This window comes from Oncorhynchus kisutch, unplaced genomic scaffold (genome assembly GCF_002021735.2).
Source record: "Oncorhynchus kisutch isolate 150728-3 unplaced genomic scaffold, Okis_V2 scaffold1975, whole genome shotgun sequence".
Classification (NCBI taxonomy): Eukaryota; Metazoa; Chordata; class Actinopteri; order Salmoniformes; family Salmonidae; genus Oncorhynchus; species Oncorhynchus kisutch.
The window spans coordinates 11,498-39,385 of NW_022263920.1; the positions used below are offsets into that span (position 1 = coordinate 11,498).

At 42.2% G+C, this 27,888-nt stretch overlaps 1 protein-coding gene across 5 annotated transcripts; it reads left to right on the top strand.

Annotated features, from left to right (window-relative positions):
• Positions 1–1,590: 1,590 nt before the first annotated feature.
• On the top strand, positions 1,591–27,713 carry LOC116368587 (lipopolysaccharide-induced tumor necrosis factor-alpha factor homolog; the record flags this gene model as incomplete). 5 transcript variants are annotated; one of them, XM_031819232.1, is given in 5 exon segments in its annotated part: positions 1,591–1,751; positions 1,910–1,962; positions 23,646–23,842; positions 25,009–25,077; positions 27,569–27,713. In XM_031819232.1, coding segments are annotated over 3 exon segments (395 nt in total), but the record flags the coding sequence as incomplete, so codon positions are not given.
• Between the last annotated feature and the right edge of the window lie 175 nt (positions 27,714–27,888).

Below are 27,888 nucleotides of genomic sequence, written 5' to 3' on the forward strand. Positions count from 1 at the left end.
AGACACACATATGAGGAGGAAATTATAGTCCTAAAAAATCTTTCCAGTTTCACTGACTCAGATGCCCAGATCACTCTCTGGCGATGGCAGATGAGCTCATTCCAAAAGCATATCGCTCCTGTCCACAGCTCGTCTCAAAGACTAGAAGTAAAATAGCAAATGTAAATCCAGGACATTGAAATTGGTATGATATGTTACATTTGGTATGGTTACATAAGACAGAAGGTCCCAACATAACACCTGTGCATTTTGGACTTCTAACCCCTTTTAAACTTGGTTTTAGCTACAGAAGTGTATCATTGGATTGATAAATATCTGTGCACGTGCTTAACAGAAAGGGTAGTCATTTTTCACATGTAATACACAGCAACGGGAAGTTTCCATACAAGTTGAGTAGTAGCAAAAAAATACAGGAAATTCAATGAGCAGCCCAACCCTAAATTTGACCTAAAACATCAATAGCAGTACCAGGTCCAGTAAGCTGAGTTTGCAGTAAAAGCCCTGTGCAATATCTCAAATGTACGGTTAGGCTGTTCATTAGATGTTTTTCTCCTATTTCCATGCCATGGGACCATGTTAGATTGTGTTGAAGTTGTAGTGAATGAAATGAACTCTATCTGGAAAAAAACAATAATGGGGAAGAGCCCCCTAGGCCAGAACCCCCAACCCACCCCCCACATCTCCAATCAAAGTTATTCCCCTGTCTGTCACCATGTGCTGTGCCTAATGTTTATAATGTGGAGTCTTACACAGTCAGAGAATCCAAATATTAACAGATGTATGTTTTCCATTGTGTGCTGCTATTTTGTCCAGGTCTGTCTTGTAAAACAGGTTTCTACTCTCGATGTGACTAAACTGGTCAAATAAAGGTTAAAAGAGAGAGAGAGACCAGGCACTATTAAATCATATTCACCATCCAGGAAGTTCAAAGTTACAACAGGCTGTGGAAATATTAATTTTATACTCATTTGTTTCTAGAAGTAATATCTAGAATATGTCCAATATTTCTCAGACCTCTCATAGTAAATTAATTGGCTATTGATCGGCTGTTTTCTTGATGTTTCCACTCCTTCTCACAGTAAGATTTTTTCCCCTATTGACTAAAATAGGTGGTGGATTTTTATAACTATTTAATATAAATGATTAATGAATAATTAACTGTATTATAATTTTATTATCCACCCTTTTTGTAAGGATGACAATCCCTTAAATTGTTGATATTTCCATCTATTCTTACAATTATGTCATATAGACTATAGTCCATGATATTTCATGCCCAGTGTTAACTGTAGGATTAAGCTATGAGCACATGGAACCCTTTGTAAATAGCACCCTAAACAATGCATGTGTTTGTGTGTGACCACTGAAAGGTTGAGGTCAGGCATCATATGAGTTTGTGAAGGGCGGGGATTCTCCTGAAAGCTAATGACGGAACAGTCAGCCCAAACTGCTTCGAAATACAATCAATTTTTCAAACACAATCATTATTTTTATGAATGTCTTACTCCCTCTCTCCCCTCTGTTTCCATTTCTCTCTCTCAATCTCTCTCCCCCTCCCATCGTGCCCTCCCTCCCTCTCTCTTCATCTGTTTCTCTTTCACTGAAACTGTATTGGAGCAGGTTCTTTTGTTTGCATGTTCTTGTGGAACTCTTTCATTCCTTCAGCCTACATTGGTATTTCAACACTTTCCTTTGATTGCAACCACTTGAACAGCATCACAAAACACAGGAGGTCCCAATGCTAACGTAAGGTAAGAGTTTCAACAGTTAAACAATTTCCTGTAATATCAGAAACTGTAGGAGGTTTTGGGAAGTTTGCTTTTACTCCTCCCTCTCATACACTCTCCTCCTCCCACCAATTATTCTTCGCTCTTAAATCAAAGGTACATCAGTCTTTCTTTTCTCCCAGGACCGGATAGTTCCAGGCCATCAGCCCAGTCGTTCACCCCAGGAATCCTTCAGGTATTTGGGCCAGGGATTAGAGATTCTCCCTTTAGGAGATCATGGACTGTGGGGGGATAAGGAGGAGAGGAGTATTATGCTCTGCAGCATGCGACGCCGTTCAGGTCACAGTCCTTTTGGTTATTTGACGCGTGAAATAGTCTTATTTGATTTATCAAATAGTGTTATTTGATGTGTTCATTTTAACACACAAGACCTGATGGAAACATCTACTTTACGCAGGTTTGCTCTATCCAGCCTGTAATGATTTCCATGTTCAGCTGTAGGTTTCCATGTTCAGCTCTAGGTTGAGCAGGTAGTGTGAAGTAGAGCAGGTCAGACTCTAGTGGATGACATATTTATGCATATTTGAAATTGTCAAAATATGGCATCCTGGTTTATTTTACTTCCGTAGCAATTTACTATCGTCTACTAGGGGCAACGCAAGCACCGATTAACAGCTAGTGGGCCTCGTTACAGATCTACGGCTCAGAGGATGTTGGGTTCAATCCCAGTGCTAGGCACCCATTTTAATATAGAGTTTTAAATGTTTTAGCATATGCATATTTATTTCTGCAACAACACACTCACTCATCACAAATGTTAAGCAAGCTAGTTACAGTGACTCCTATAGACATGATTGACATCAGGAAAAGAGGGTAGGCTATCAGCTAATCGTTGATATTGATGTAAATCTGCTCGTTAGCTAGCTCAATACTTGTTTTACTGATTGTGATTCATCTTCAATGCTCTTAAATAATAACTTCATCATATAGCCATGATATATGGCTGGCTGGCCATATAGAGAGAGGTTTGTGAGGATATTTTAGTATAGGGTGGTTAGCTAGAGTCTAGACTACCTGTGTTCAGTGCTTCATTTGTACCAGAACGCATAAAAACATCCCCTTAATAATAAAGCATTGTATGCATATCAGTGCATTTGCATAGTGGCATAGAGCAGTACAGTAGAGGCGCATACAGAAGTTGCACACACGGGGAACATTTTTATTAGCATAGGGTCCAGGAGAAAATGGGCCTTTTTATTACCACATTTGATGCAATTATATGTCCTTTTACATGGGTGGGTATAATTTGGGGAACGTTCCAACAGGAATCTGTTCCAAAAACTTCGTAAATAACAAGGATTCCAACAAACAACGCATACACAGTTGTATAGCGGCAGAACAGGATACCGGGTAGGGAATGGGCAATTTTGTTACATTTTCCCACTCACCAGGTGTATTCCGAAAAATGTCTGTCCTCACTCTGGTAGCCTATGGACAAACATTAAGAATAAGCTACGTGGTGAGTTGATCATGCTACTTTGTATGCGTTGTTTTTTGGCATCCTTGTTATTAACGACGTTTTTGGAACAGATTCCTGTTGGACCGTTCCACAAATTATACCCACCCCTTTTACATGACTGGAGGCTGAGCAAAATCTTTTTCAGCACAAATGATGGAAATGACAGGCTACTTTGACACTGACAAACTGAGAACCGAAGTTCAATAAAAACAACCAATCTTTCCAGTTTCACTGCCTCAGATGCTCAGATCACTCTCTGGCGATGGCAGATGAGCTCATTCCAAAAGCATATCGCTCCTGTCCACAGCTCGTCTCATAGACTAGAAGTAAAATAGCAAATGTAAATCCAGGACACTGAAATTAGTATGATATGTTACATTTGGTATGGTTACATAAGACAGAAAGTCCCACCATAATGCCTGTGCATTTTTTACTTCTAACCCCTTTTAAACTTGGTTTTAGCTACAGAAGTGTATAATTGGATTGATAAATATCTGTGCACGTGCCTAACAGAAAGGGTAGTCATTTTTCACATGTAATACACAGCAACGGGAAGTTTCCATACAAGTTGAGTAGTAGCAAAAAAATACAGGAAATTCAATGAGCAGCACAACCCTAAATTTGACCTATGCACATCAATAGCAGTACCAGGTCCAGTAAGCTGAGTTTGCAGTAAAAGCCCTGTGCAATATCTCAAATGTACGGTTAGGCTGTTCATTAGATGTTTGTTTTTTATGTTTTTCTCCTATTTCCATGCCATGGGACCATGTTAGATTGTGTTGAAGTTGTAGTGAATGAAATTAACTCTATTTGGAAAAACAAATCATGGGGAAGAGCCCCCTAGGCCAGAACCCCCAACCCACCCCCCACATCTCCAATCAAAGTTATTCCCCTGTCTGTCACCATGTGCTGTGTCTAATGTTTATAATGTGGAGTCTTACACAGTCAGAGAATCCAAATATTAACAGATGCATGTTTTCCATTGTGTGCTGCTATTTTGTCCAGGTCTGTCTTGTAAAACAGGTTTCTACTCTCAATGTGACTAAACTGGTAAAATATGTTTTTTTTAAATGTCCTATTTCCATGCCATGGGACCATGTTAGATTGTTTAGAAGTGAAAGTGAATGAAATGAACCCTATTTGGAAAAAAACTAATCTTGGGGAAGAGCCCCCTAACTCGACTAGTTGAGTTGTGGAGTTGTTTATCCATACAAAGTAGGTGACATTTCTCAGTAGCCTTCCCAGACACACTTTTCCTTTGAGATAGATAGGCTTTCCCCAGATTGTTTGAATGAGTCGTGACAGTATCATACTATATGCAGCAGAGGGCAGCATTCATCTGAGACAGAAATTGGCGATTCAAAAAAAGTCATGATTGGGAGTTTTTTGTAGTGACGTGTTGAGAATGGCCAGTCACAGGACTGCCAAAAGAGCCTGAGCCAATCAGATGCGGGCAGGGTCAGTAACATTGTCATTTCTCATTCTAACAAATCGTCACTAGGAGTCAAAGAGTGTTGAGAAATGACAAATACTTACAATTGAATAATACCTTAATCTGGTGGGAAGTGAACTGGCAAACGGAGGGATGCTGGTATCAAATCCTAGATGCCATTGCCAGCCGTTGTGCCCTTGAGCAAGACACCCCCCCCCCCCCCCCCCCCCACACACACCTCCCTCCCTCTCTCTTCATCTGTTTCTCTTTCACTGAAACTGTATTGGAGCAGGTTCTTTTGTTTGCATGTTCTTGTGGAACTCTTTCATTCCTTCAGCCTACATTGGTATTTTAACACTTTCCTTTGATTGCAACCACTTGAACAGCATCACAAAACACAGGAGGTCCCAATGCTAACGTAAGGTAAGAGTTTCAACAGTTAAACAATTTCCTGTAATATCAGAAACTGTAGGAGGTCTTGGGAAGCTTGCTTTTCCTCCTCCCTCTCATACACTCTCCTCCTCCCACCACTTCTTCTTCGCTCTTAAACCAAAGGTACCTCAGTCTTTCTCTTCCCCCAGGACCGGATAGTTCCAGGTCCTCAGCCCAGTCGTTCACCCCAGGAATCCTTCAGGTATTTGGGCCAGGGATTAGAGATTCTCCCTTTAGGAGATCATGGACTGTGGGGGGATAAGGAGGAGAGGAGTATTATGCTCTGCAGCATGCGACGCCGTTCAGGTCACAGTCCTTTTGGTTATTTGACGCGTGAAATAGTCTTATTTGATTTATCAAATAGTGTTATTTGATGTGTTCATTTTGACACACAAGACCTGAACGGCCTTTCATACTGTAGTAGAGGTTTGGGGTTAAGAGCTAGCCTAAAGCCTGGGATACAGACCGTCACTTGCAAATGTTTGTCTACAAATTCATCTTGTATGGAGCCTACACACGTAGGATCTTAATTTGATCACCCTCTTGCTGGAGAACTTAAACGTTTGTAATTTCCACTTTGAAAAGTATCAACCCCTACAAAACGTCCATTAATTATAATCCACATAATAGTTCACATTTCCTGTTGCTGCAGGATATTTTTCCTGCTGTAGCAAACTGGTCAAATTAAGATCCAACATCTGTATTTTATCCTGTTTTCTACAGCAGTATTTGTGTTATAGGAGAGATTTATGTTGGTCTGTCCTCTGTTAAATAGTATTATTATGAGAAGAGAGGAGAAGCTGTTAAAATGACTGTGTTGAAAGGGAATGTCTTTCTGTCATCTACAGTTAGTCGTGAGGAAATCCTTGTTAGGGTGTGGCACTACTTGTGTACTAAAATTGTTGGCGTGAGTTCATGAAAACATGATAAGATGGCACCGAGCTGGAGGAAATTGACTGGCCGTATTTACTCTGAGTAGGAGCCAACTCAGGGTAGAGTGCACAGGAGGTTGGTGGCACCTTAATTGGGGAGGATGGCTCGTGGTAATGGCTGGAGCAGAATGAGTGTAATGGTATAAAAACAACATCAAACACAAGGTTTCCATGTGTTGGATGCCATTCCATCCACTCCGTTCCAGACATTATTATGAGCCGTCCTCCCGTCAGCAGCCTCCACTGGTAGAGTTTAAACACGGACACACAACCTCATACACACTGTATGTTTACTGTATAGACTCAACTTAATATAGCTTGAATATAGTTACAGTAAGCAATTTCATACTATAGAAAAACACAACCATACTAACAGCTTTACTGTACAATAGATACACTACTTCAGAATGCAGATGTATTATTCACTACAATACAGATACACTACTTCAGAATGCAGATGTATTATTCACTACAATACAGATGCACTACTTCAGAATGCAGATGTATTATTCACTACAATACAGATGCACTACTTCAGAATGCAGATGTACTATTCACTACAATACAGATGCACTACTTCAGAATGCAGATGTACTATTCACTACAATACAGATGCACTACTTCAGAATGCAGATGTATTATTCACTACAATACAGATGCACTACTTCAGAATGCAGATGTATTATTCACTACAATACAGATGCACTACTTCAGAATGCAGATGTACTATTCACTACAATACAGATGCACTACTTCAGAATGCAGATGTATTATTCACTACAATACAGATGCACTACTTCAGAATGCAGATGTATTATTCACTACAATACAGATGCACTACTTCGTCCAAGTACACCATTTAGATCATGTGAAAGCTTTAGTAGGCTATCCAGAGGCTTTATCAAATCAATAAGAGGAGAGATGGAGGGACATAGGGAGGGAAACAGGGGGAGTCCACTGTCTCAAGGCAACATTTACAACATTACTCCTTCTTAATGGGTTCATACAGCAACCAGATAACATATACCGTAATTGCTGGACTATAATCCGCTACTTTTTTCCAACGCTTTGAACCTCGCGGTTTATACAATGATGCGGCTAATTTATGGATTTTTCCCGCTTTCACAAGATTCATGCCACCAAAAAACTGAGCACCGTCACATAATGTGACGTAAATCGAGCGCGCTCAAACTTCCCATCATTCTGATTACGGTAGTCATTTTGTCTCTCATCATCTACAAGTCTATGCTAGGTAAAGCTCCGCCTTATCTCAGCTCACTGGTCACGATGGCAACACCCATCCGTAGCACGCGCTCCAGCAGGTGTATCTCACTGATCATCCCTAAAGCCAACACCTCATTTGGCCGCCTTTCGTTCCAGTACTCTGCTGCCTGTGACTGGAACGAATTGCAAAAATCGCTGAAGTTGGAGACTTTCATCTCCCTCACCAACTTCAAACATCAGCTATCTGAGCAGCTAACCGATCGCTGCAGCTGTACATAGTCTATTGGTAAATAGCCCACCCTTTTCACCTACCTCATCCCCGTACTGTTTTTATTTATTTACTTTTCTGCTCTTCTGCACACCAATATCTCTACCTGTACATGACCATCTGATCTTTTATCACTCCAGTGTTAATCTGCAAAATTGTAATTATTTGCCTACCTCCTCATGCCTTTTGCACACATTGTATATAGACCCCCCCTTCGTTTTCTACTGTGTTATTGACTTGTTAATTGTTTACTCCATGTGTAACTCTTTGTTGTATGCTCACACTGCTATGCTTTATCTTGGCCAGGTCGCAGTTGCAAATGAGAACTTGTTCTCAACTAGCCTACCTGGTTAAATAAAGGTGAAATAAAAATTAAAAAAAATAAATAAAAATGGCAAAGACACGGAGAAATGCATATGATGCAGCTTTCAAGTTGAAGGCGATCGATCTGGCTGTTGGAAAAGGGAATAGAGCTGCTGCATGGGAGCTTGGCCTTAATGAGTCAATGATAAGATGTTGGAAACAGCAGCGTGAGGAACTGACTCAGTGCAAAAAGACAAAAGCTTTCAGAGGGAAGAAAAGCAGATGGCCCGAACTAGAAAATGAGCTTGAAGACTGGGTCAACACACAGAGAGCAGACGGCCGAGGTGTTTCAACTGTGCAGATCCGACTGAAAGCCAAAACAATCGCCACCGCAATGAAGTTTGAGGATTTTAGAGGTGGACCATCGTGGTGTCTAAGATTTATGAGACGTAAAGGCCTGTCCATCAGGGTACGGATGAGTCTGTGTCAGCAGCTCCCTCCCAACTATGAGGAAAAAGTTTCAAACTTCCACAAATTCACTGATGCAAAGATAGAGGAGCATTCCATCGGCCCGCACGACATCATAAATATGGATCAGGTTCCTCTGACGTTTGACCTGCCTCTCACTCGGACTGTCAACAGGAAAGGCGAATCATCCGTCACGTTGAAAACAACTGGGCATGAAAAAACGCACTTCACCTGTGTTCTGAGCTGCACGGCATCGGGAGAAAAACACACTTCACCTGTGTTCTGAGCTGCACGGCATCGGGAGAAAAGCTTCCACCGATGCTGATTTTTAAACGCATGACGATGCCAAAAGAAAAATCCCGAGAGGAATTGTTATGAAAGGATGGATGACGGAAGGCCTAATGCATGAATGGCATACGGAATGTTACGGCAAGCGACCGGGAGGATTCTTTCACAAGAACAAGGCATTGCTCGTGTTGGACAGCATGAGGGCCCACATAACAGATTCTGTGAAAGAAGCCATCAAGAGGACAAACTCAATTCCAGCTGTGATTCCTGGCGGCACAACAAAGTATTTGCAGCCACTGGACATCAGTGTAAATCGTGCATTTAAGGTGTCGTTCAGTGGGAGGCTTGGATGACAAGTGGGGAGAAATCCTTCATTAAAACGGGCTGCATGCAAAGAGCATCTTATGGTCAAGTCTGCCAGTGGGTCCTGACAGCGTGGAGCTTTGTCAAAAAATCCACTATCATCAACGGGTTTCGAAAGGCTGGACTGCTGCGTGTTGTTGAGGGCAGTTCAGCAGGGAATTTGCCTCCGGATGAAAGTGACGAGAGCGACAATGAACGATCCAACATCGCATGAAGCAATTCTGAGGCTATTCAACGCCGACACCGAAGGAGATGACTTCAGTGGTTTCAGTGCACAGGAGGAGGAAGATAGTGACCAATGACTTTACTGGTAGGCTACTGTTTAATTTTTGTTACAAGCCGTGTTTCGTTAAAGCCTATTTATTTTTGTTACAAGCCGTGTTTCGTTTAAAGGCTGTGTAAAGTTAATTTGTTTCAATGTACCGGTAGGCACCTGTGGCTTATAGACATGTGCGGCGTATTTATGTACAAAATACATATTTTTTTTTAAATCAGTTGGTGCGGTTTATATTCAGGTGTGCTTAATAGTCCAGCAATTACGGTAGCTTGCCTCAATTTCCAAGCTTACTTATAAGCCGAGTGATGAACGAGATGTGGGAGTATTAACATATAGCAGGGTTTCTTTATCCTGGTTCTGGGGACCAACAGAGGTGCACATATTTGTTCTTGCCCATCACTAACACCACCTGATTCAGCCAGTAAAATGCTTGATATTAAGTTGATTTGTTTAAACGGGTGGGTTAGTAATGACTTTATAGTAGTACAGACTAATGAGCAGTGGCGGTTCTAGGTTGTATGGCTCCCTGGGCGAACCCCACCTTCAGGGTAGCCAATGTGCGGGGACACCGGTTAGTCGGGCTAATTTAAGGTAGTATGTACATGAATGTATAGTTTAAGTGACTCCCCCTCCACTCAATATTTTTGTTAAACAGAAAACCCAGACATATGGCAGCAGATCCACAAGGTCTGCCATGAGAGGTGACTGTATAGTTCCCCTAAGGAAAAGCACCTTTAGTAAATCTGCATTCAAGGTGAGAGCTTCCCATGTCTGGAATACACTGCCATCAGACACACATAACTGCACCACATATCACACTTTCACAAAATGCTTGAAGACATGGCTAAAGGTCAATCAGATTTGTGAACATGGTCCCTAGCTGTGTGTTGCCGCTCTCCATGTTGTCTGTAGCTTGTGAGGTGTGGAAACACTTTGTTGCTTTTATGAATTTTGTCTTGCTGCTTTTTGTTTTATGCTGATCTGTCTGTATGCTACGTCTTGCTTGTCCTATGTTGCTCTGTCTGTATGCTATGTCTTGCTTGTTCTATGTTGCTATTGTCTATATTGTAATTGTTTTTAATAACCTGCCCAGGGACTGCGGTTGAAAATTAGCCGGTTGGCTAAAACCGGCACTTTTACTGAAATGTTGATTAATGTGCACTGTCCCTGTAAAAATAAACTCAAACTCAAACTATGCATATATGATAAAATGAGAGTAGCAGCAGCGTAAGGGAGGGGATTGGGGACACACAATGCAAATAGTCTGGGTAGCCATTTGATTACCTGTTCAGGGGTCTTATGGCTTGGGGGTAAAAACTGTTGAGAAGCCTTTTAGTCCTAGACTGGCGCTCCGGTTCCACTTGCCATGCGGAAGTAGAGAGAACAGTCTGACTGGGGTGGCTGGGGTCTTTGACAATGTTTAGGGCCTTCCACTGACACCGCCTGATGTAGAGGTCCTGGATGGCAGGCAGCTTAGCCATAGTGATGTACTGGGCCGTACGCACTACCCTCTGTAGTGTCTTGCAGTCAGAGGCCGAGCAGGTGCCGTACCTGGCAGTGATGCAACCAGTCAAGATGCTCTCGATGTTGCAGCTGTAGAACCTTTTGAGGATCTGAGGACCCATGTTAAATCTTTTGAGTTTCCTGAGGGGGAATAGGGTTTGTTGTGCCCTCTTCACAGCTGTCTTGGTGTGTTTGGATCATTCTAATTTGTTGGTGATGTGGACACCAAGGACCATGAAGCTCTCAACCTGCTCCACTACAGCCCTGTCGATGAGAATGGGGGCGTGCTCGGTCCTCCTTTTCCTGTAGTCCACAATCATTTCCTTAGCATCACCTGGCCAGGTCTCTGACCTCCTCCCTATAGGCTGTCTCATCATTGTCGATGATCAGGCCTACCCCTGTTATGTCGTCTGCAAACTTAATGATGGTGTTGGAGTTGTGCCTGGGCATGCAGTCGTGGGTGAACAGGGAGTACAGGAGGGGACTGAGCACGCACCCCTGAGGGGCTCCAGTGTTGAGGATCAGTGTGGCAAATATGTTGCTACCTACTCTTACCACCTGGGGGTGGCCCGTCAGGAAGTCCAGGATCCAGTTGCAGAGGGAGATGTTTAGTCTCAGGATCCTTAGCTTAGTGATGAGCTTTGAGGGTACTATGGTGTTGAACACTGAGCTGTAGTCAATTAATAGATTTCTCACGTAGGTGTTCCTTTTGTCCAGGAGGGAAAGGGCGGTGTGAAGTGCAATAGAGATTGCATCATCTGTGGATCTGTTGGGTGGTATGCAAATTGAAGTGGGTCTATGGTTTCTGGGATGATGGTGTTGATGTGAGCAATTACCAGCCTTTCAATGCACTTCATGGCTACGGACATGAATGCTACGGGTCTGTAGTCATTTAGGCAAGTTGCCTTAGTGCTCTTGGGCACAGGGACTATGGTAGTCTGCTTGAAACATGTTGGTATTACAGACTCAATCAGGGACATGTTGAAAATGTCAGTGAAGACACCTGCCAGTTGGTCAGCACATGCTCAGGGTACACATCCTGGTAATCAGTTTGGCCTTGTGAATGTTGACCTGCTTAAAGGTCTTACTCACATCGGCTACGGAGAGCGTGATCACACAGTCGTCCGGAACATCTGATGCTCTCATGCATGCCTCAGTGTTGCTTGCCTCGAAGCGAGCGTAGAAGTGTTTTAGCTCGTCTGGTAGGCTCATGTCACTGCGCAGCTCGCGGCTGTGCTTCCCTTTGTAGTCTGTAATAGTTTGCAAGCCCTGCCACATAAGACGAGTATCGGAGCTGGTGTAGTATGATTCAATCTTAGCCCTGTATTGGCACTTTGCCTGTTTGATGGTTCATCTGAGGGCATGGCAGGATTTCTTATACGCTTCTTGTTAGAGTCCTGAACTTTGAAAGTGGCAGCTCTACCCTTTAGCTCGGTGCGAATGTTGACTGTAATCCATGGCTTTTGGTTGGGATATGTACGTACGGTCACTTTGGGGATGACGTCCTCGATGCACTTATTGATGAAGCCAGTGACTGATGTGGTGTACTCATCAATGCATTTGGAAGAATCCTGGAACATGTTCCAGTCTGTGATAGCAAAACAGTCCTATAGTTTAGCATCTGCTTCATCTGACCACTTTTTATAGACCGAGTCACTGGTGCATCCTGCTTGATTTTCGCTTGTAAGCAGGAATCGGGAGGATAGAATTGTGGTCAGATTTACCAAATGGAGGGTGAGGGAGAGCTTTGTACACGTCTCTGTGTGTGGAGTACATTTGATCTAGAGTTATTTTCCCTCTGGTTGCACATTTAACATGTTGATAGAAATTAGGTCAAACTGATTTAAGTTTGCCTGCATTAGTCCCCAGCCACCAGGAGTGCCGCCTCTGAGTGAGCGGTTTCCTGTTTGCTTATTTCCTTATACAGCTGACTGAGTGCAGTCTTAGTGCTGGCATCTGTCTGTGGTGGTAAATAAACAGCCACGAAAAGTATAGATGAAAACTCTCTTGGCAAATAGTGTCTTACTGTGTTTTACAAATAGAGTGCTGTTCTATCTAGCCGGTGCAACGTATATCCCGCTAGCTGAATATCCATGTCATCATTCAGCCACGATTCCATGAATCTTAAGATGATACAATTTTTGATGTCTCGTTGGTAGGATATTGATGATCGTACCTCGTCTAATTTATTGTCCAATGATTGTACGTTGGCAAGTAATATTGACGGTAGTGGAAGCTTTCCCACTCGCCTTCTGCGGATCCTTACGAGGCACCCTGCCCTGTTACCTCTGTACCTGCATCTCTTTCTCTTGCCAATAACGGGGATGTTGACCTTGTCGGGTGTTCGAAGAATGTCCTCTGCGTCCTGCTTGTTGACGGAAAAAAAAATCTGATCGCTGTCCTGATATCCAGAAGCTATTTTCTGCATTAAGATACGGTGACAGAACATGTACAAAATAAGTTACAAATAATGCAAAAAACCCCACATAGTGCAATTGGTTAGGTGCTCGTAAAACTGCTGCCATTTACTCTGCCATTTTTTTAGATGAGGGACAATGGTCGCTACTGTTTCTCTCCATGCTTGAGTTAAGTCTCTTCTGGGACCCCCTTAACAACCCCAATGTGTTATTGTCTGAAGTGTTTCATTGGTTAGACCAGATAATAGGGAACTGGCTCACATTTCAGTTCCACATTTCAAGAACCCCAGTCTAGAAAAGTACAAGTTTTTGTGAGATCTGTGACATTTATCACCACTCAACAACACCATAAGACTGTTTGTCCACTGAGCTAAAGCCTGGGCTTCAAAGACAGATGGTCATAGGATAGTCACACACTATTGAGAGATGAGGAAAAACAGTTTTCCACTTCCTCCTTAGTATTCTACAGCAATTGACCCCATTGTTTCACATTCACTTTTTCTTTTAAGAAAAATTATAGAATAAGAGTTGTGTAGGAGTAGCTATAGGTAAACAAACACATGCTTTTTGTGAGAAGTTGTCATGGCAACCCGCAGGAAGTGTGGTAGGAAGAAAAAGGAGATGGAAATAAGTATGGTAGGTATAGAAACTCTGACCAGGTGCTTAACACAACATAATAATATAATGCAACACAACAACATTGGCTGTAGTGACCATAACATTGTAACAATAACAAGGAAAGCCAAAGTGCCAAATGTTGGGCCTAAAGTAAGTTCTAAGAGATCATACAAAATATTTTCTCAGGACTCTTTTGTTGAAGATGTAAAACATTTAAGTTGATCTGATGCGTATGGGGAAGTGAATCCAGATGCAGAACTGGAAGTATTTGTAAAATGATTTATGCAAATTGTTGATGTGTAAGAAATCAACTGTGAGAACTGTAGAGCCCCCTGAATTGATGATGCATTGAAAAATTGTATGTTTCAAAGATGTGACTCTAAAGAGCTGCTCAGGTTATTGGTTGACATACTGTCAGTTGTGACTAAGCCTAAAAAAAATAATAAATTATATTACCAAACCAAGATAAATGACATAAAACACAATGGAAAAATACTTTGGAGTACCTAAAATGATAACATGTGCTGAAAACCCAATTAATCTCCATTGTTCATTGAAGTTGATGGGTCATTTACAACAAAACCTTTTGGTGTTGCCAATCATTTCAATGACTCTCACTAGTGAAGTGGAAAACCTCAGAAGGGAAATGACAACACCGAACAGGGAACTGTCATATTTTTGTATAAAATATCTAATAATGAAATGGAAGGGTTATTGTTTTGAATTTGGTCACGTTAGTGTGGGAGAGGTGGAAAAACTATTGTTATCCATCACTAATGAAAAACCACCAGGTAAAGACAATCTTGATGGGAAACTATTGAGAATGGTAGCAGACTGGATTTTCACCACTATTTGCTATATCTTTAACCAAAGCCTAAAGGAGTGCGTGTCCACAGGTGTGGAAGGAAGCTACATGAATTCCATTTCCTAAAAATAGTCAAACACCCTCTGCTGGCTCTAACAGCCGCCCAATCAGTTTGCTGCCTGTTCTTAGTAAACTGATGGAGAGAATTGTGTTTAACCAAATACAATGCTGTTTTTCAGAGTTAACTACTGATTTTCAGCATGTATATAGAGAATGGCACTCAACTTGTACTGCACTGACTTAGGGGACAGGTGATTGGTTAAAATAGATTGATTATAATAGTTGGAGCTGTAGTGTTAGATTTCAATGCAGCTTATCATAAATTGGTATTGAAGAAACTCACTTGCTTTGGCTTTACATCACCTGCCATCACATTGTTGGAGAGTTATTTATCCAATAGAACCCAATGAAAACTTTTCTAACATCAGACATGTACAATGTGGTGTCCCTCTGGGCAGTTGCCTTGGGCCATCACTTTTCTCTATTTTTACCAATGAATTGCCACTGGTCTTACACAAAGCTAGAATGACTGTATGTGGATGATTATACACTCTATATGTCAGCACCCAAAGCCAGGGAGCTCACTGAAAGTCTAAATAAGGAGTTAGTCAATATCAGAATGAGTGATTCATAATAAACTGTACTAGTTGTTAAGGCTCTGGTCTCGATTACTGTCTGGTAATATGGTCAAGTTCAGAAAAGACCTAGCAAAGCTATAGCTGGCTCAAAGCATAACAGTACACCTTGCCCTTAACTGCACACATACCTAACATCAACAAGATGCATTCCAGTCTTTCCTGGTTAAGGGGTGGATGAGAGATGAACTGCTTCTTAGTTTTTATTTGACTTTATTATTTTTTTGTTCCTTAAATGAATAATCTAATCTCTCCTCAGGCAGTAGCAGTCAGCAAAAACATTTTTTTTTATGTTTGATCATTTAAAAAAAATAGAAAACTGAAATATCACATTTACATAAGTATTCAGACCCTTTACTCAGTACTTTGTTGAAGCACCTTTGGCAGCTATTACAGCATTGAGTCTTCTTGGGTATGATGCTACAAGCATGGCACACCTGTATTTGGAGTTTCTCCCATTTTTCTCTGCAGATCCCCTCAAGCTCTGTCAGGTTGAATCAAATCAAATCAAATGTATTTATATAGCCCTTCGTACATCAGCTGATATCTCAAAGTGCTGTACAGAAACCCAGCCTGAAACCCCAAACAGCAAGCAATGCAGGTGTAGAAGCACGGTGGCTAGGAAAAACTCCCTAGAAAGGCCAATACCTAGGAAGAAACCTAGAGAGGAACCAGGCTATGTGGGGTGGCCAGTCCTCTTCTGGCTGTGCCGGGTGGAGATTATAACAGAACATGGCCAAGATGTTCAAATGTTCATAAATGACCAGCATGGTCGAATAATAATAAGGCAGAACAGTTGAAACTGGAGCAGCAGCACAGTCAGGTGGAAGTTGAAACTGGAGCAGCAGCATGGCCAGGTGGACTGGGGACAGCAAGGAGTCATCATGTCAGGTAGTCCTGGGGCATGGTCCTAGGGCTCAGGTCAGTTGAAACTGGAACAGCAGCATGGCCAGGTGGACTGGGGACAGCAAGGAGTCATCATGTCAGGTAGTCCTGGGGCATGGTCCTAGGGCTCAGGTCCTCCGAGAGAGAGAAAGAAAGAGAGAAGGAGAGAATTAGAGAACGCACACTTAGATTCACACAGGACACCGAATAGGACAGGAGAAGTACTCCAGATATAACAAACTGACCCCAGCCCCCCGACACATAAACTACTGCAGCATAAATACTGGAGGCTGAGACAGGAGGGGTCAGGAGACACTGTGGCCCCATCCGAGGACACCCCCGGACAGGGCCAAACAGGAAGGATATAACCCCACCCACTTTGCCAAAGCACAGCCCCCACACCACTAGAGGGATATCTTCAACCACCAACTTACCATCCTGAGACAAGGCTGAGTATAGCCCACAAAGATCTCCGCCACGGCACAACCCAAGGGGGGGGGGGCGCCAACCCAGACAGGATGACCACAACAGTGAATCAACCCACTCAGGTGATGCACCCCCTCCAGGGACGGCATGAGAGAGCCCCAGCAAGCCAGTGACTCAGCCCCTGTAATAGGGTTAGAGGCAGAGAATCCCAGTGGAAAGAGGGGAACCGGCCAGGCAGAGACAGCAAGGGCGGTTCGTTGCTCCAGAGCCTTTCCGTTCACCTTCCCACTCCTGGGCCAGACTACACTCAATCATATGACCCACTGAAGAGATGAGTCTTCAGTAAAGACTTAAAGGTTGAGACCAAGTTTGCGTCTCTGACATGGGTAGGCAGACCGTTCCATAAAAATGGAGCTCTATAGGAGAAAGCCCTGCCTCCAGCTGTTTGCTTAGAAATTCTAGGGACAATTAGGAGGCCTGCGTCTTGTGACCGTAGCGTACGTGTAGGTATGTACGGCAGGACCAAATCAGAGAGATAGGTAGGCGCAAGCCCATGTAATGCTTTGTAGGTTAGCAGTAAAACCTTGAAATCAGCCCTTGCTTTGACAGGAAGCCAGTGTAGAGAGGCTAGCACTGGAGTAATATGATCAAATTTTTTGGTTCTAGTCAGGATTCTAGCAGCCGTATTTAGCACTAACTGAAGTTTATTTAGTGCTTTATCCGGGTAGCTGGAAAATAGAGCATTGCAGTAGTCTAACCTAGAAGTAACAAAAGCATGGATTAATTTTTGGACAGAAAGTTTCTGATTTTTGCAATGTTACGTAGATGGAAAAAAGCTGTCCTCGAAATGGTCTTGATATGTTCTTCAAAAGAGAGATCAGGGTCCAGAGTAACGCCGAGGTCCTTCAGTTTTATTTGAGACGACTGTACAACCATTAAGATTAATTGTCAGATTCAACAGAAGATCTCTTTGTTTCTTGGGACCTAGAACAAGCATCTCTGTTTTGTCCGAGTTTAATAGTAGAAAGTTTGCAGCCATCCACTTCCTTATGTCTGAAACACATGCTTCTAGCGAGGGCAATTTTGGGGCTTCACCATGTTTCATTGAAATGTACAGCTGTGTGTCATCCGCATAGCAGTGAAAGTTTACATTATGTTTTCGAATAACATCCCCAAGAGGTAAAATATATAGTGAAAACAATGGATGGGGAGCGTCACTGCACAGCTATTTTCAGGTCTCTCCAGAGATGTTGGTTCGGGTTGAAGTCTGGGCACTGGCTGGGCCACTCAAGGACATTCAGAGACTTGTCCTGAAGCCACTCCTGCATTGTCTTGGCTGTGTGCTTAGGGTCATTGTTCTGTTGGAAGGTGAACCTTTGCCCCAGTCTGAGGTCCTGAGCGCTCTTCAGCAGGTTTTCATTAAGGATCTCTCTGTACTTTTCTCTGTTTATCTTTCCCTCAATCCTGACTATTCTCCCAGTCCCTGCAGCTGAAAAACATCCCCACAGCATGATTTTGCCAACACCATGATTCACCGTACGGATGGTGCCAGGTTTCCTCCAGACATGACGCTTGGCATTCAGGCCAAAGAATCTTGTTTCTCATGGTCTGATAGTCTTTAAGTGCCTTTTGGCAAACCCCAAGTTGGCTGTCATGTGCCTTTTGCTGAGGGGCTTCCGTCTGGCAACTATACCATAAAGGCCAGATTGGTGGAGTGCTGCAGAGATGGTTGTCCTTCTGGAAGTTTCTCCCATCTCCACAGAGGAACTCTGGAGCTCTCTGACCAAGGCCCTTCTCCCTCGATTGCTCAGTTTGGCCGGGCGGACAGTTCTATGAGGAGTCTTGGTGGTTCCAAACTTCTTCCATTTAAAAATGATGGGGGCCACATTTTTGGTACCCTTCCGCAGATCTGTGTCTCAACAAGCCATGAATTTCTTGGAATTCATGGCTTGGTTTTTGCTCTGACATGCAATATCAACAGTGGGTCCTTATATAGACTGGTGTGTGCCTTTCCAAATAATGTCCAAACAATTGAATTTACCACAGGTGGACTCTACTCAAGTTGTAGAAACATCTCAAAAATGATCAATGGAAACGGGATGCACCTGAGCTCAATTTCGAGTCTCAAAGCAAAGGGTCTGAATAATGTTTTTTATTTTGACTAAATGTGCAAACATTTAAAAAAATATATATATTTTCACTTTGTCAATATGGTGTATTGTGTGTAGATTGCTGAGGAATAACACTGTAAAGTAACAAAATGTTGAGAAAGGGGTCTGAATAGTTTCTGAAGGCATTATATGCTGCAGAGCTGTCTGACATCAATCATTTTACTCGTTTGTCAAAGTAGATGAGGTATACTTTTTCACAAACTGTCTCTGTCACTGTCGTACATTCCTCATTGATGTGGTCTGTGTGCATCAAACCTAATTTAGCAGGCTTAAAAGAGTATGATGATGCCCTAACAATGAGAGTATTTTTCCCAAAGGCAGTAAGGCAGGTGAAAGGTTTAGGTCCAAAATAAGCCCATAGAAACTCACTTGGTTCATCTCTTCCTCTCTGATCTGTCTTTGAGTAAAAAAAAAAACTGGCGCAATGGATTATGATCATTACAGTTAATTACCACATTTCTGCACTGTATTTCTTTGAATATTTGCTTAATAAAAACTCCCTTCAGCCCAGCATCCCACATGATTCTTAACTAGATTTCTCTCGTTAATTATTTAATTTCTCTCTAGAGAAATGACGTGTTCGGCTCACAAAAAAAAAAGAACTAAATTGAACCAACTTCGGTCAATTAGTTGTTTAATAACTAATTATTAGTTATTAAAAAATTAAATATGTTGGTTAATCACTCAGCAAACCAACAGGACATGCCACCAGGGGTCTCTTCACAGTCCCCAAGTCCAACATGAATTCACGGCAATGCACAGTATTATACAGAGCCATGATCGATCCATCTCCAATTACTAAAGCAAAAAGCTAAATACCTTTGAAAAACAGATTAAAAAACATATGCAACGGCAGGGACTGTATGTGGACACAAACACATGCACACACAGACGCACTCTAACACACGCAACATTTTTAGTTGCATTGTTCGTATTATGCTTTAGTTGATTGTATATCATTGTATATCATATTTTAAATTTGTGTCCCTGTCCTTGTCAAACCAATACATTTTTCCACCAACTTTAGCATCCCGCCGACTTTATTTCACCTTTTCTCTATGTCTGAAAGGTGTAGCCGGTATCAAAGCCTTTTATTTCCGTGAACTGGCCTAGTCATGATTGTGGTAAAGTTCTGCCTATGGCTTAGTATGAAATGTAGCCATAATGCTGAGGTGGCATTGGCATGCACTACACTCTTAATAACCTCTTGAGACTAGGGGGCAGTATTTTGATGTTTGGATGAAAGACGTACCCAAATGAAACAGCCTATTTCTCAGGCCCAGAAGCTAGAATATGCATATAATTGGCAGATAGAAAACACTCTGAAGTTTCCAAAACTGTCAAAATATTGTCTGTGAGTATAACAGAACTGATATTGCAGGCAAAAACCTGAGGAAAATCCAACTAGGAAGTGCTGTTATTTTGAAACCTCTCTGTTCCATTGCATGCCTTCCCTCCATTTTTAAAGGGATATCAACCAGATTCCTTTGCCTATGGCTTCCACATGGTGTGAACAATCTTTAGACATAGTTTCAGGCTTTCATTCTGAAAAATGAGAGAGAATGATCACATTGTGTCAGTGCATAGCTGGGTGTCCCCAGAGTTTTGCATGCACCAACAGCTTGGAGCAGACCTTTTCTCTCTCTCTCTCCTCTTGAAAAAGCTAAAGTCTGGTTGAAATATTATCGATTATTTATTGTAAAAACAACCTGAGGATTGATTATAAAAAACATTTGACATGTTTCTACGAACTTTACGGATACTATTTGGAATTTTCGTCTGCCCGTCGTGACCTGCACGAGCCTGTGGATTACTGAACAAAACGCGCCAACCAAATGGAGGTTTTTAGATATAAAAATAATCTTTATGGAACAAAACAAATATTTATTGTGTAACTGGGAGTCTCGTGAGTGCAAACATCCAAAGATCATCGGATGACCTTAAGCGATTAATTGTATTGCTTTTCTGACTTTCGTGACCAATCTACTTTGCTGCTAGCTGTTTAATGTTTTGTCTGCTGAGAGAGCTGTCCTAACATAAACGCTTGGATAGCTTTCGCTGTAAAGGTTTTTTGAAATCTTACACGCCAGGTGGATTAACAAGCTAAGCTGTGTTTTGGTATATTGCACTTGTGATTTCATGAAAATTTAATATTTTTAGTAATTTAATTTGAATTTGGCGCTCTGCAATTCAGCGGAAAATGATCCCGCTAAAGGGATGGGTGTGCCAAGATTTTTAAGGTCTTGATGGTTGCTAGGCAGTGGTCATTACTACTATCGTCCTTTCTGAACTTTGCGAGGCATGTCACTTCATCCATCTTCGCAAAGCCCACCACCATATGCACGGTTTCTTAATAACCACAACTGGATGGATCCATAAAGAATTTCTTTGGGAACAAATATCACTGAATGGCCAAAATATTTGAATGAAAGTAGGCTAATGCAATTGAAGGCATCAAATTGTTGCTTACTGAAATTCCCAAAGTCATCCAATTGTTATAATACATTTTATTGGAGCAATAGCCTGCTGCGTGTGGTCAACAACTTCAGTGCCGTTTCGGCCTGTTCTGAGACAAGTGGGAACTGGTCTTAATAATTCAATTAATGTCAGATTTATTTCCTTTTCACTGAGTCTCCGTTTGGATATTGGTTATAGGCCACAGCTAGGTTGTAGAAATGTTAGCTACGTTGAGGTGAGTGCTGCTCATGATCATCTTGTCAAGTTGTCTCATTTATTGCCCATGATCAGAACATTTAGCCAACATGCTTAACAAATAGATTATTTTCCTCTTCAGTCGCTTAGTAGCCTAGACCTACTACTGACAACCTTTGACTTGTCTTCATCAATGTGATTTTGTTTCACTGAATCTCTGTGTGTATATTTGGTTCATACTCTGGCTGGGCAAATAAGCTATACCACCTTCACTTATCTATTTGTTTTCTCATCTATCTGATCTTTAATTACTTGTTACTTTTATTTCTTATTCTTATCTGTATTTTTTTCACTGTATTGTTGGTTAGTGGCTCGTAAGTAAGCATTTCACTGTAAGGTTGGTTAGGGGCTCGTAAGTAAGCATTTCACTGTATTGTTGGTTAGGGGCTCGTAAGTAAGCATTTCACTGTAAGGTTGGTTAGGGGCTCGTAAGTAAGCATTTCACTGTAAGGTTGGTTAGGGGCTCGTAAGTAAGCATTTCACTGTAAGGTTGGTTAGGGGCTCGTAAGTAAGCATTTCACTGTAAGGTTGGTTAGGGGCTCGTAAGTAAGCATTTCACTGTAAGGTTGGTTAGGGGCTCGTAAGTAAGCATTTCACTGTAAGGTTGGTTAGGGGCTCGTAAGTAAGCATTTCACTGTATTGTTGGTTAGTGGCTCGTAAGTAAGCATTTCACTGTAAGGTTGGTTAGGGGCTCGTAAGTAAGCATTTCACTGTAAGGTTGGTTAGGGGCTCGTAAGTAAGCATTTCACTGTATTGTTGGTTAGTGGCTCGTAAGTAAGCATTTCACTGTATTGTTGGTTAGTGGCTCGTAAGTAAGCATTTCACTGTAAGGTTGGTTAGTGGCTCGTAAGTAAGCATTTCACTGTAAGGTTGGTTAGGGGCTCGTAAGTAAGCATTTCACTGTAAGGTTGGTTAGGGGCTCGTAAGTAAGCATTTCACTGTAAGGTTGGTTAGGGGCTCGTAAGTAAGCATTTCACTGTAAGGTTGGTTAGGGGCTCGTAAGTAAGCATTTCACTGTATTGTTGGTTAGGGGCTCGTAAGTAAGCATTTCACTGTATTGTTGGTTAGGGGCTCGTAAGTAAGCATTTCACTGTATTGTTGGTTAGGGGCTTGTAAGTAAGCATTTCACTGTAAGGTTGGTTAGGGGCTCGTAAGTAAGCATTTCACTGTAAGGTTGTATTCGGCGCATGTGACTAATACTATTTGATTTGATTATCACTGATCAGAACCATTTGGCATGCAATAATGTAGCCTAAATTAAGTGCATGATTTTGCTCGATCACGTATAGACAACTCCAAAAACTTGCAGAGGTTGAAAAAGAGATGAGATGTGGATATATGACAGTGGTTCCCGTGATGCAAGCTGTGGGAAAATATTATTTGTATTTTATTCCATTATAGTCTTAGCCTACCATAACATATATATATATATAGTTGTTGACAGTGGTCAGGGTAAGTGTGTTTAACAAACAAAATAACTTTTGATTTCATGTAGCCTATAGGCTCAAAATAAATTATTTTTATTAGTCTTATAATGTTTCATAGGACTTCTTAAAAACATTGTCAGATTTATTTTTATTTACTTTTTACCCCTTTTCTCCCCGATTTCGTGGGATCCAATTAGTAGTTACAGTATTTTCTCTTCGCTGCAACTCTCGTACAGACTCGGGAGAGGCGAAGGTCGAGAGCCGTGCGTCCTCCGAAACACAACCCAACCAAGCCGCACTGCTTCTTGACACAATGCCCACTTAACCCGGAAGCCAACCGCACCAATGTGTCAGAGGAAACAGTACACCTGGCGACCATGTCAGTGTGCACTGTGGCCGGTCCCCCACAGGAGTCACTAGTGCGGAAGGGGACAAGGACATCCTTGCCAGTCAAACCCTCACGACGGCGGGCCAATTGTACGCCACCCCATGGGTCTCCCGGTCTCAGCCGGCTGCGACAGAGCCTGGTCTCAAACCCAGAATCTCTAGTGGCACAGCTAGCACTGCGATGCAGTGCCTTAGACCACTGCACCACTCAGGAGGCCCAGACAGATTTTTTCTTTCTGTAGGTAAAAATATTTTTTACTATTCATGTTTTTGTTTTATTGTGGACCCCCAGGAAGAGTAGCTGATACTTCTGCAAAAGCTAATGGGGATACAAATAAATAAACACAACAGTTTCCCTCATTGCAGGTAGAGATCAGTCGAGATGGAGAAAGGTTATCCCGGGGATGGTACTTCTGCCCCTCACCCAGGACCTCCCATGACCTATGGGGGGACAGCCACGGACCAGGGCCCCCAGCCAGGCTTGTACCCCCAGCCCCCAGGCGGATACCCTGCCTCCCCTGGTCCTCCACAACCAGGGTTCCAGCCTGGTCCCTACCAGGGAGGTGAGTGTCTACTGGTTCATATTGTACTTTAGAAGGCTGGATTTACTGTATATTCTGTGTGTGAGAACCAAGCATTTTCACATGAGTTTTTGCAACAAACAAATACCTCTTAGAATGTTTGTTTCTATATTTTTTCTTCTTCGCCATTATCAACTCCATCTTAAAGACGACAGGACACACAACAAACTCTTCTAAAATACACATGTGGGTCTATGGAGATGAATTGAACGTTCTCTGCCTCTTGTGGCAACTACTGTAGATATGATACAAACACCCCAAGCCAAGTAAGAACACACAACAACAGCTTGGTTGGTGGTTGTGTCTGTCTGTATGTCTGTCCTGCTGTTTGGCTACACTGGTGGAGAATGGAGGCATTGGAAATTACCCTATTTCTTCAGTTCTCCCAAACCATTCAAGCACTTATAAAGTATGAACATACTGTTTCAAAAGTTCTCCGTGTTCTTTCCCCTTTGAATCATATTGATTGTGTTGTGGATTACAGCACAGCAAACACTTACCTCCTTCAAGTACTATTTTCAACACCACTTTGGAAACACTCCCCTTCAATGTCAATAATGTGTGGTGCCAGATGTGTGGAAAAACAGTCAAACACCTACGCACACAATAAACCCTGACCATTATATGTAGCTATGCACATTCTAGTAATTTATCACAGTACATACTCTTATCCAGACATATGTAAACAAGCTCTTATCAAGGGAAGAACATGGGGTGGAAACCATTGGAACTGGAACCCATTGGAACTGGAAATGGGGTGGAACCCATTGGAACTGGAAATTAATTTTACTGGGGGTGAATTTTGTTGATGATATGGTGCAACTATCTGAATGAGTTTGCCCCCAGACCCCCATTTGTGGGTTAACCCAGTTAAAATGATAGTTCAGCAATGTTACATATTTAGACAATTTTTTTCCTTACCTTGAAAGGAGTCTGAGCAAGCAACCTTCAACAACAGACTGCTTTCGAGGTAAGGAAACAATATCTAAATGAAGGCAAACCGCTATGTAAAACTGTAAAACTCCCTTTAATCAAGTCCATTTCCACCACTGGGTACAATCTTATTCCGCAGTACGTGGTGGTATAGTAATAACATGTTCATTGCATTGTGACCACATTGTGATTGGTATCTTACTCTCCTATTCAAGGTCCCCAAGCAGGTGTGTACACACCTCCACCACAGTACACCTCTGGACCAGGTGGACCGGTGCCAGTCGGTGAGTTGATACTTCCACCACGCACACAGAGTGATGTACAGCTAACCTTGTGGGGACACAAAATTCAGTCCCATTAAAAATCCTATTTTCCCTAACCTTAACTCTAACCCCTAGCCTTAACTCTAACCCATAACCCTAACCTTAACCTCAAACCTTAACCCCAAATGTAACCCTAGCTATTAACCCTGACCCTAAAACTAACCCTAGCGCCTAACCCTAAACCTAATTCTTACCCTAACACTAATTCTAACATGAACAGTAAACCCCCTAGAAATAGCATTTGACCTTGAGGGGACTAACAAAATGTCCCCAGTTGGTCACATTTTGATTTGTTTACTATACTTGTGGGGACTACACACACACACACACACACACATTATCAAAGGTTAATTGGGGTCAATGCAAGCTAAATAAGGAACTTACTCGAAGAGTAACCCAAATGCCTGACATGACTTGTGACCTCAACTTGTGACCTGAATAGAATTATTGACCCAAACTGCCCCCTCCAACAATAGCTGTACATAGTTCAGACTGAAACAGTATCGTTTTGTCCAGTTGCCCGCCACAGCGCATTCATATGAAAATGTGAACATATTCAGTCTCTCTGTGTGGGCAGTCTGAGCAGTGCCTGCTTGTACAGGAAGGTCCTTGACAGGAGAGGTGGGCGGGAACAGGAACTCATGGAAAGAATTAAACAGCATTTTCCGGAATGAGAAAGGAAAGGGGAAATACTGGAAAAAAACTCCCAGAATACCTATGAACTGTATCCAAAGCTACTCTGAGAAACCAGGGGATATGAAATTACATAATGTCTCAGTCAGAGCTAGTCTGAGAAACCAGGGGATTTGAATGTTACATAATGTCTCAGTCAGAGCTACTCCAGGAAACCAGGGATTTGAAGTTACATAATGTCTCAGTCAGAGCTACTCTGAGAAACCAGGGGATTTGAAGTTACAGCATCTCTCAGTCAGAGCTACTCTGAGAAACCAGGAGATATGAAGTTACAGAATCTCTGTCAGAGCTACTTCCAGGAAACAGGAGATATGAAGTTACAGAATCTCTGTCAGAGCTACTCCAGGAACCAGGGGATATGAAGTTACAGAATGCAAAGTTCAGAAAGCAAAATCTGTCCATCCATTCATAAGAGAGCCAGTTAATGTTTCCATCCATGTTTTGGACGAGGCTTTTCCTCTCTGACTTGTATCCCAAATGGATCCCTATTCCTTTATAGTGGGCCGATGGGCCCTGGTCAAAACTAGTGCTCTATATAGGTTACAGAGTGCCATTTGAGACACAGACTCTCTCACCCATTTGGGTTGTGACCCTTCTCTAACACTGATGTTATTGTGCTGTGCCAGAGAGGTGCCAGCCAATCATGGTTAATTTGATTTGGAGGCACTCTAAAATGTTGTAGCAGACTGCTGGGAATTGAATGGTCTCTGATCCTGGATCAGCTTTCCTTCCTCAGCTCTCAGGCAGACTCGACTAGCATTGGTCCCAGATGTGCAATCTACAACGCCATTTGCTGTAATTGTCACAATGAGCACAAATAGGTCTGCGACCAGGTTAATATTCTACATTAAACTGGTTCAAAGGAAATAACCTTATCTGCTGTGGAGAACTGTTTAGCAGAACAAAACGAATGCCTGAGTTAGAATATTTAGTCTTTAGAAAGGGAAGGTTATTTTGATTCTCTTTGGGCTACTATTCCGGAAGTGCAATTCAACTGTGTTTGTGTGTGTGCTGGTGCACTTGCGCATTGTGTGTAGAACGTTTATAAAGCGCAGTTGTACTCAGCAGACCACTAGGTGTCAGCATTGACTTTCACATATTTATTTTCTGTCGTTCTAGATAAGGGACATTTAAGTTGTATTCATGATCCACTAAACAGTTCCTTTTACATTACTCTCTTCAATTACGCTACAATCCGTGTCACATCGGTGCCCCTTTTAAAGTTGTAAAGAAGGATGGACGGAAAGTGAGGGAGACAAATGACATGGGAAGAGGCAGAAAAGAAAGATGGACAGAAGAAAAACATAAAAGATTGGGAAATGTTAGGAAAACTAATAATGAAAAAAATTGAACTTGGTGGGGAACTTGGTTACCTTGACTCTCCTCAGTGACCCATGTAATATTGTCTCCTAACATTGTCTCTCCTTAGTGACCCATGTAATAATGTCTCCTAACATTGTTCTTCCCAGTGACCCATGTAATAATGTCTCCTAACATGTCTCTCCTCAGTGACCCATGTAATAATGTCTCCTAACATTGTCTCTCCTCAGTGACCCATGTAATAATGTTCCTAACATTGTCTCTCCTCAGTGACCCATGTAATAATGTCTCCTAACATTGTCTCTCCTCAGTGACCATGTAATAATGTCTCCAACATTGTCTCTCCTCAGTGACCCATGTAAAATGTCTCCTAACATTGTCTCTCCTCAGTGACCCTTGTAATAATGTCTCCTAACCTTGTGTCTCTCTCTCTCCTTAGTGACCCAGGTAATAATGACTCCTAGCCTGATGGAGGTCGGAGGTTCGACCATGTGTCCCCACTGCCAGCAGCACGTGGTCACCAAGACAGAGACCAACACTGGCCTGCTCACCTGGCTCATCTGTGGTGGCCTCTTCATTGTTGGGTGAGAGAAATGATTCTGTAATGCTATGCTGTAGTATAGCTGTGTATATGACCGACTGGGGTAGGAAACCCATGCACCACACAAGTGTTAGCCCTCTCAACTAAAGCCTATAGGCATACCTTTAATTAGTGCATTATGAATAGGGTACCATTTTGACAGAGAGAATTCATTAAAC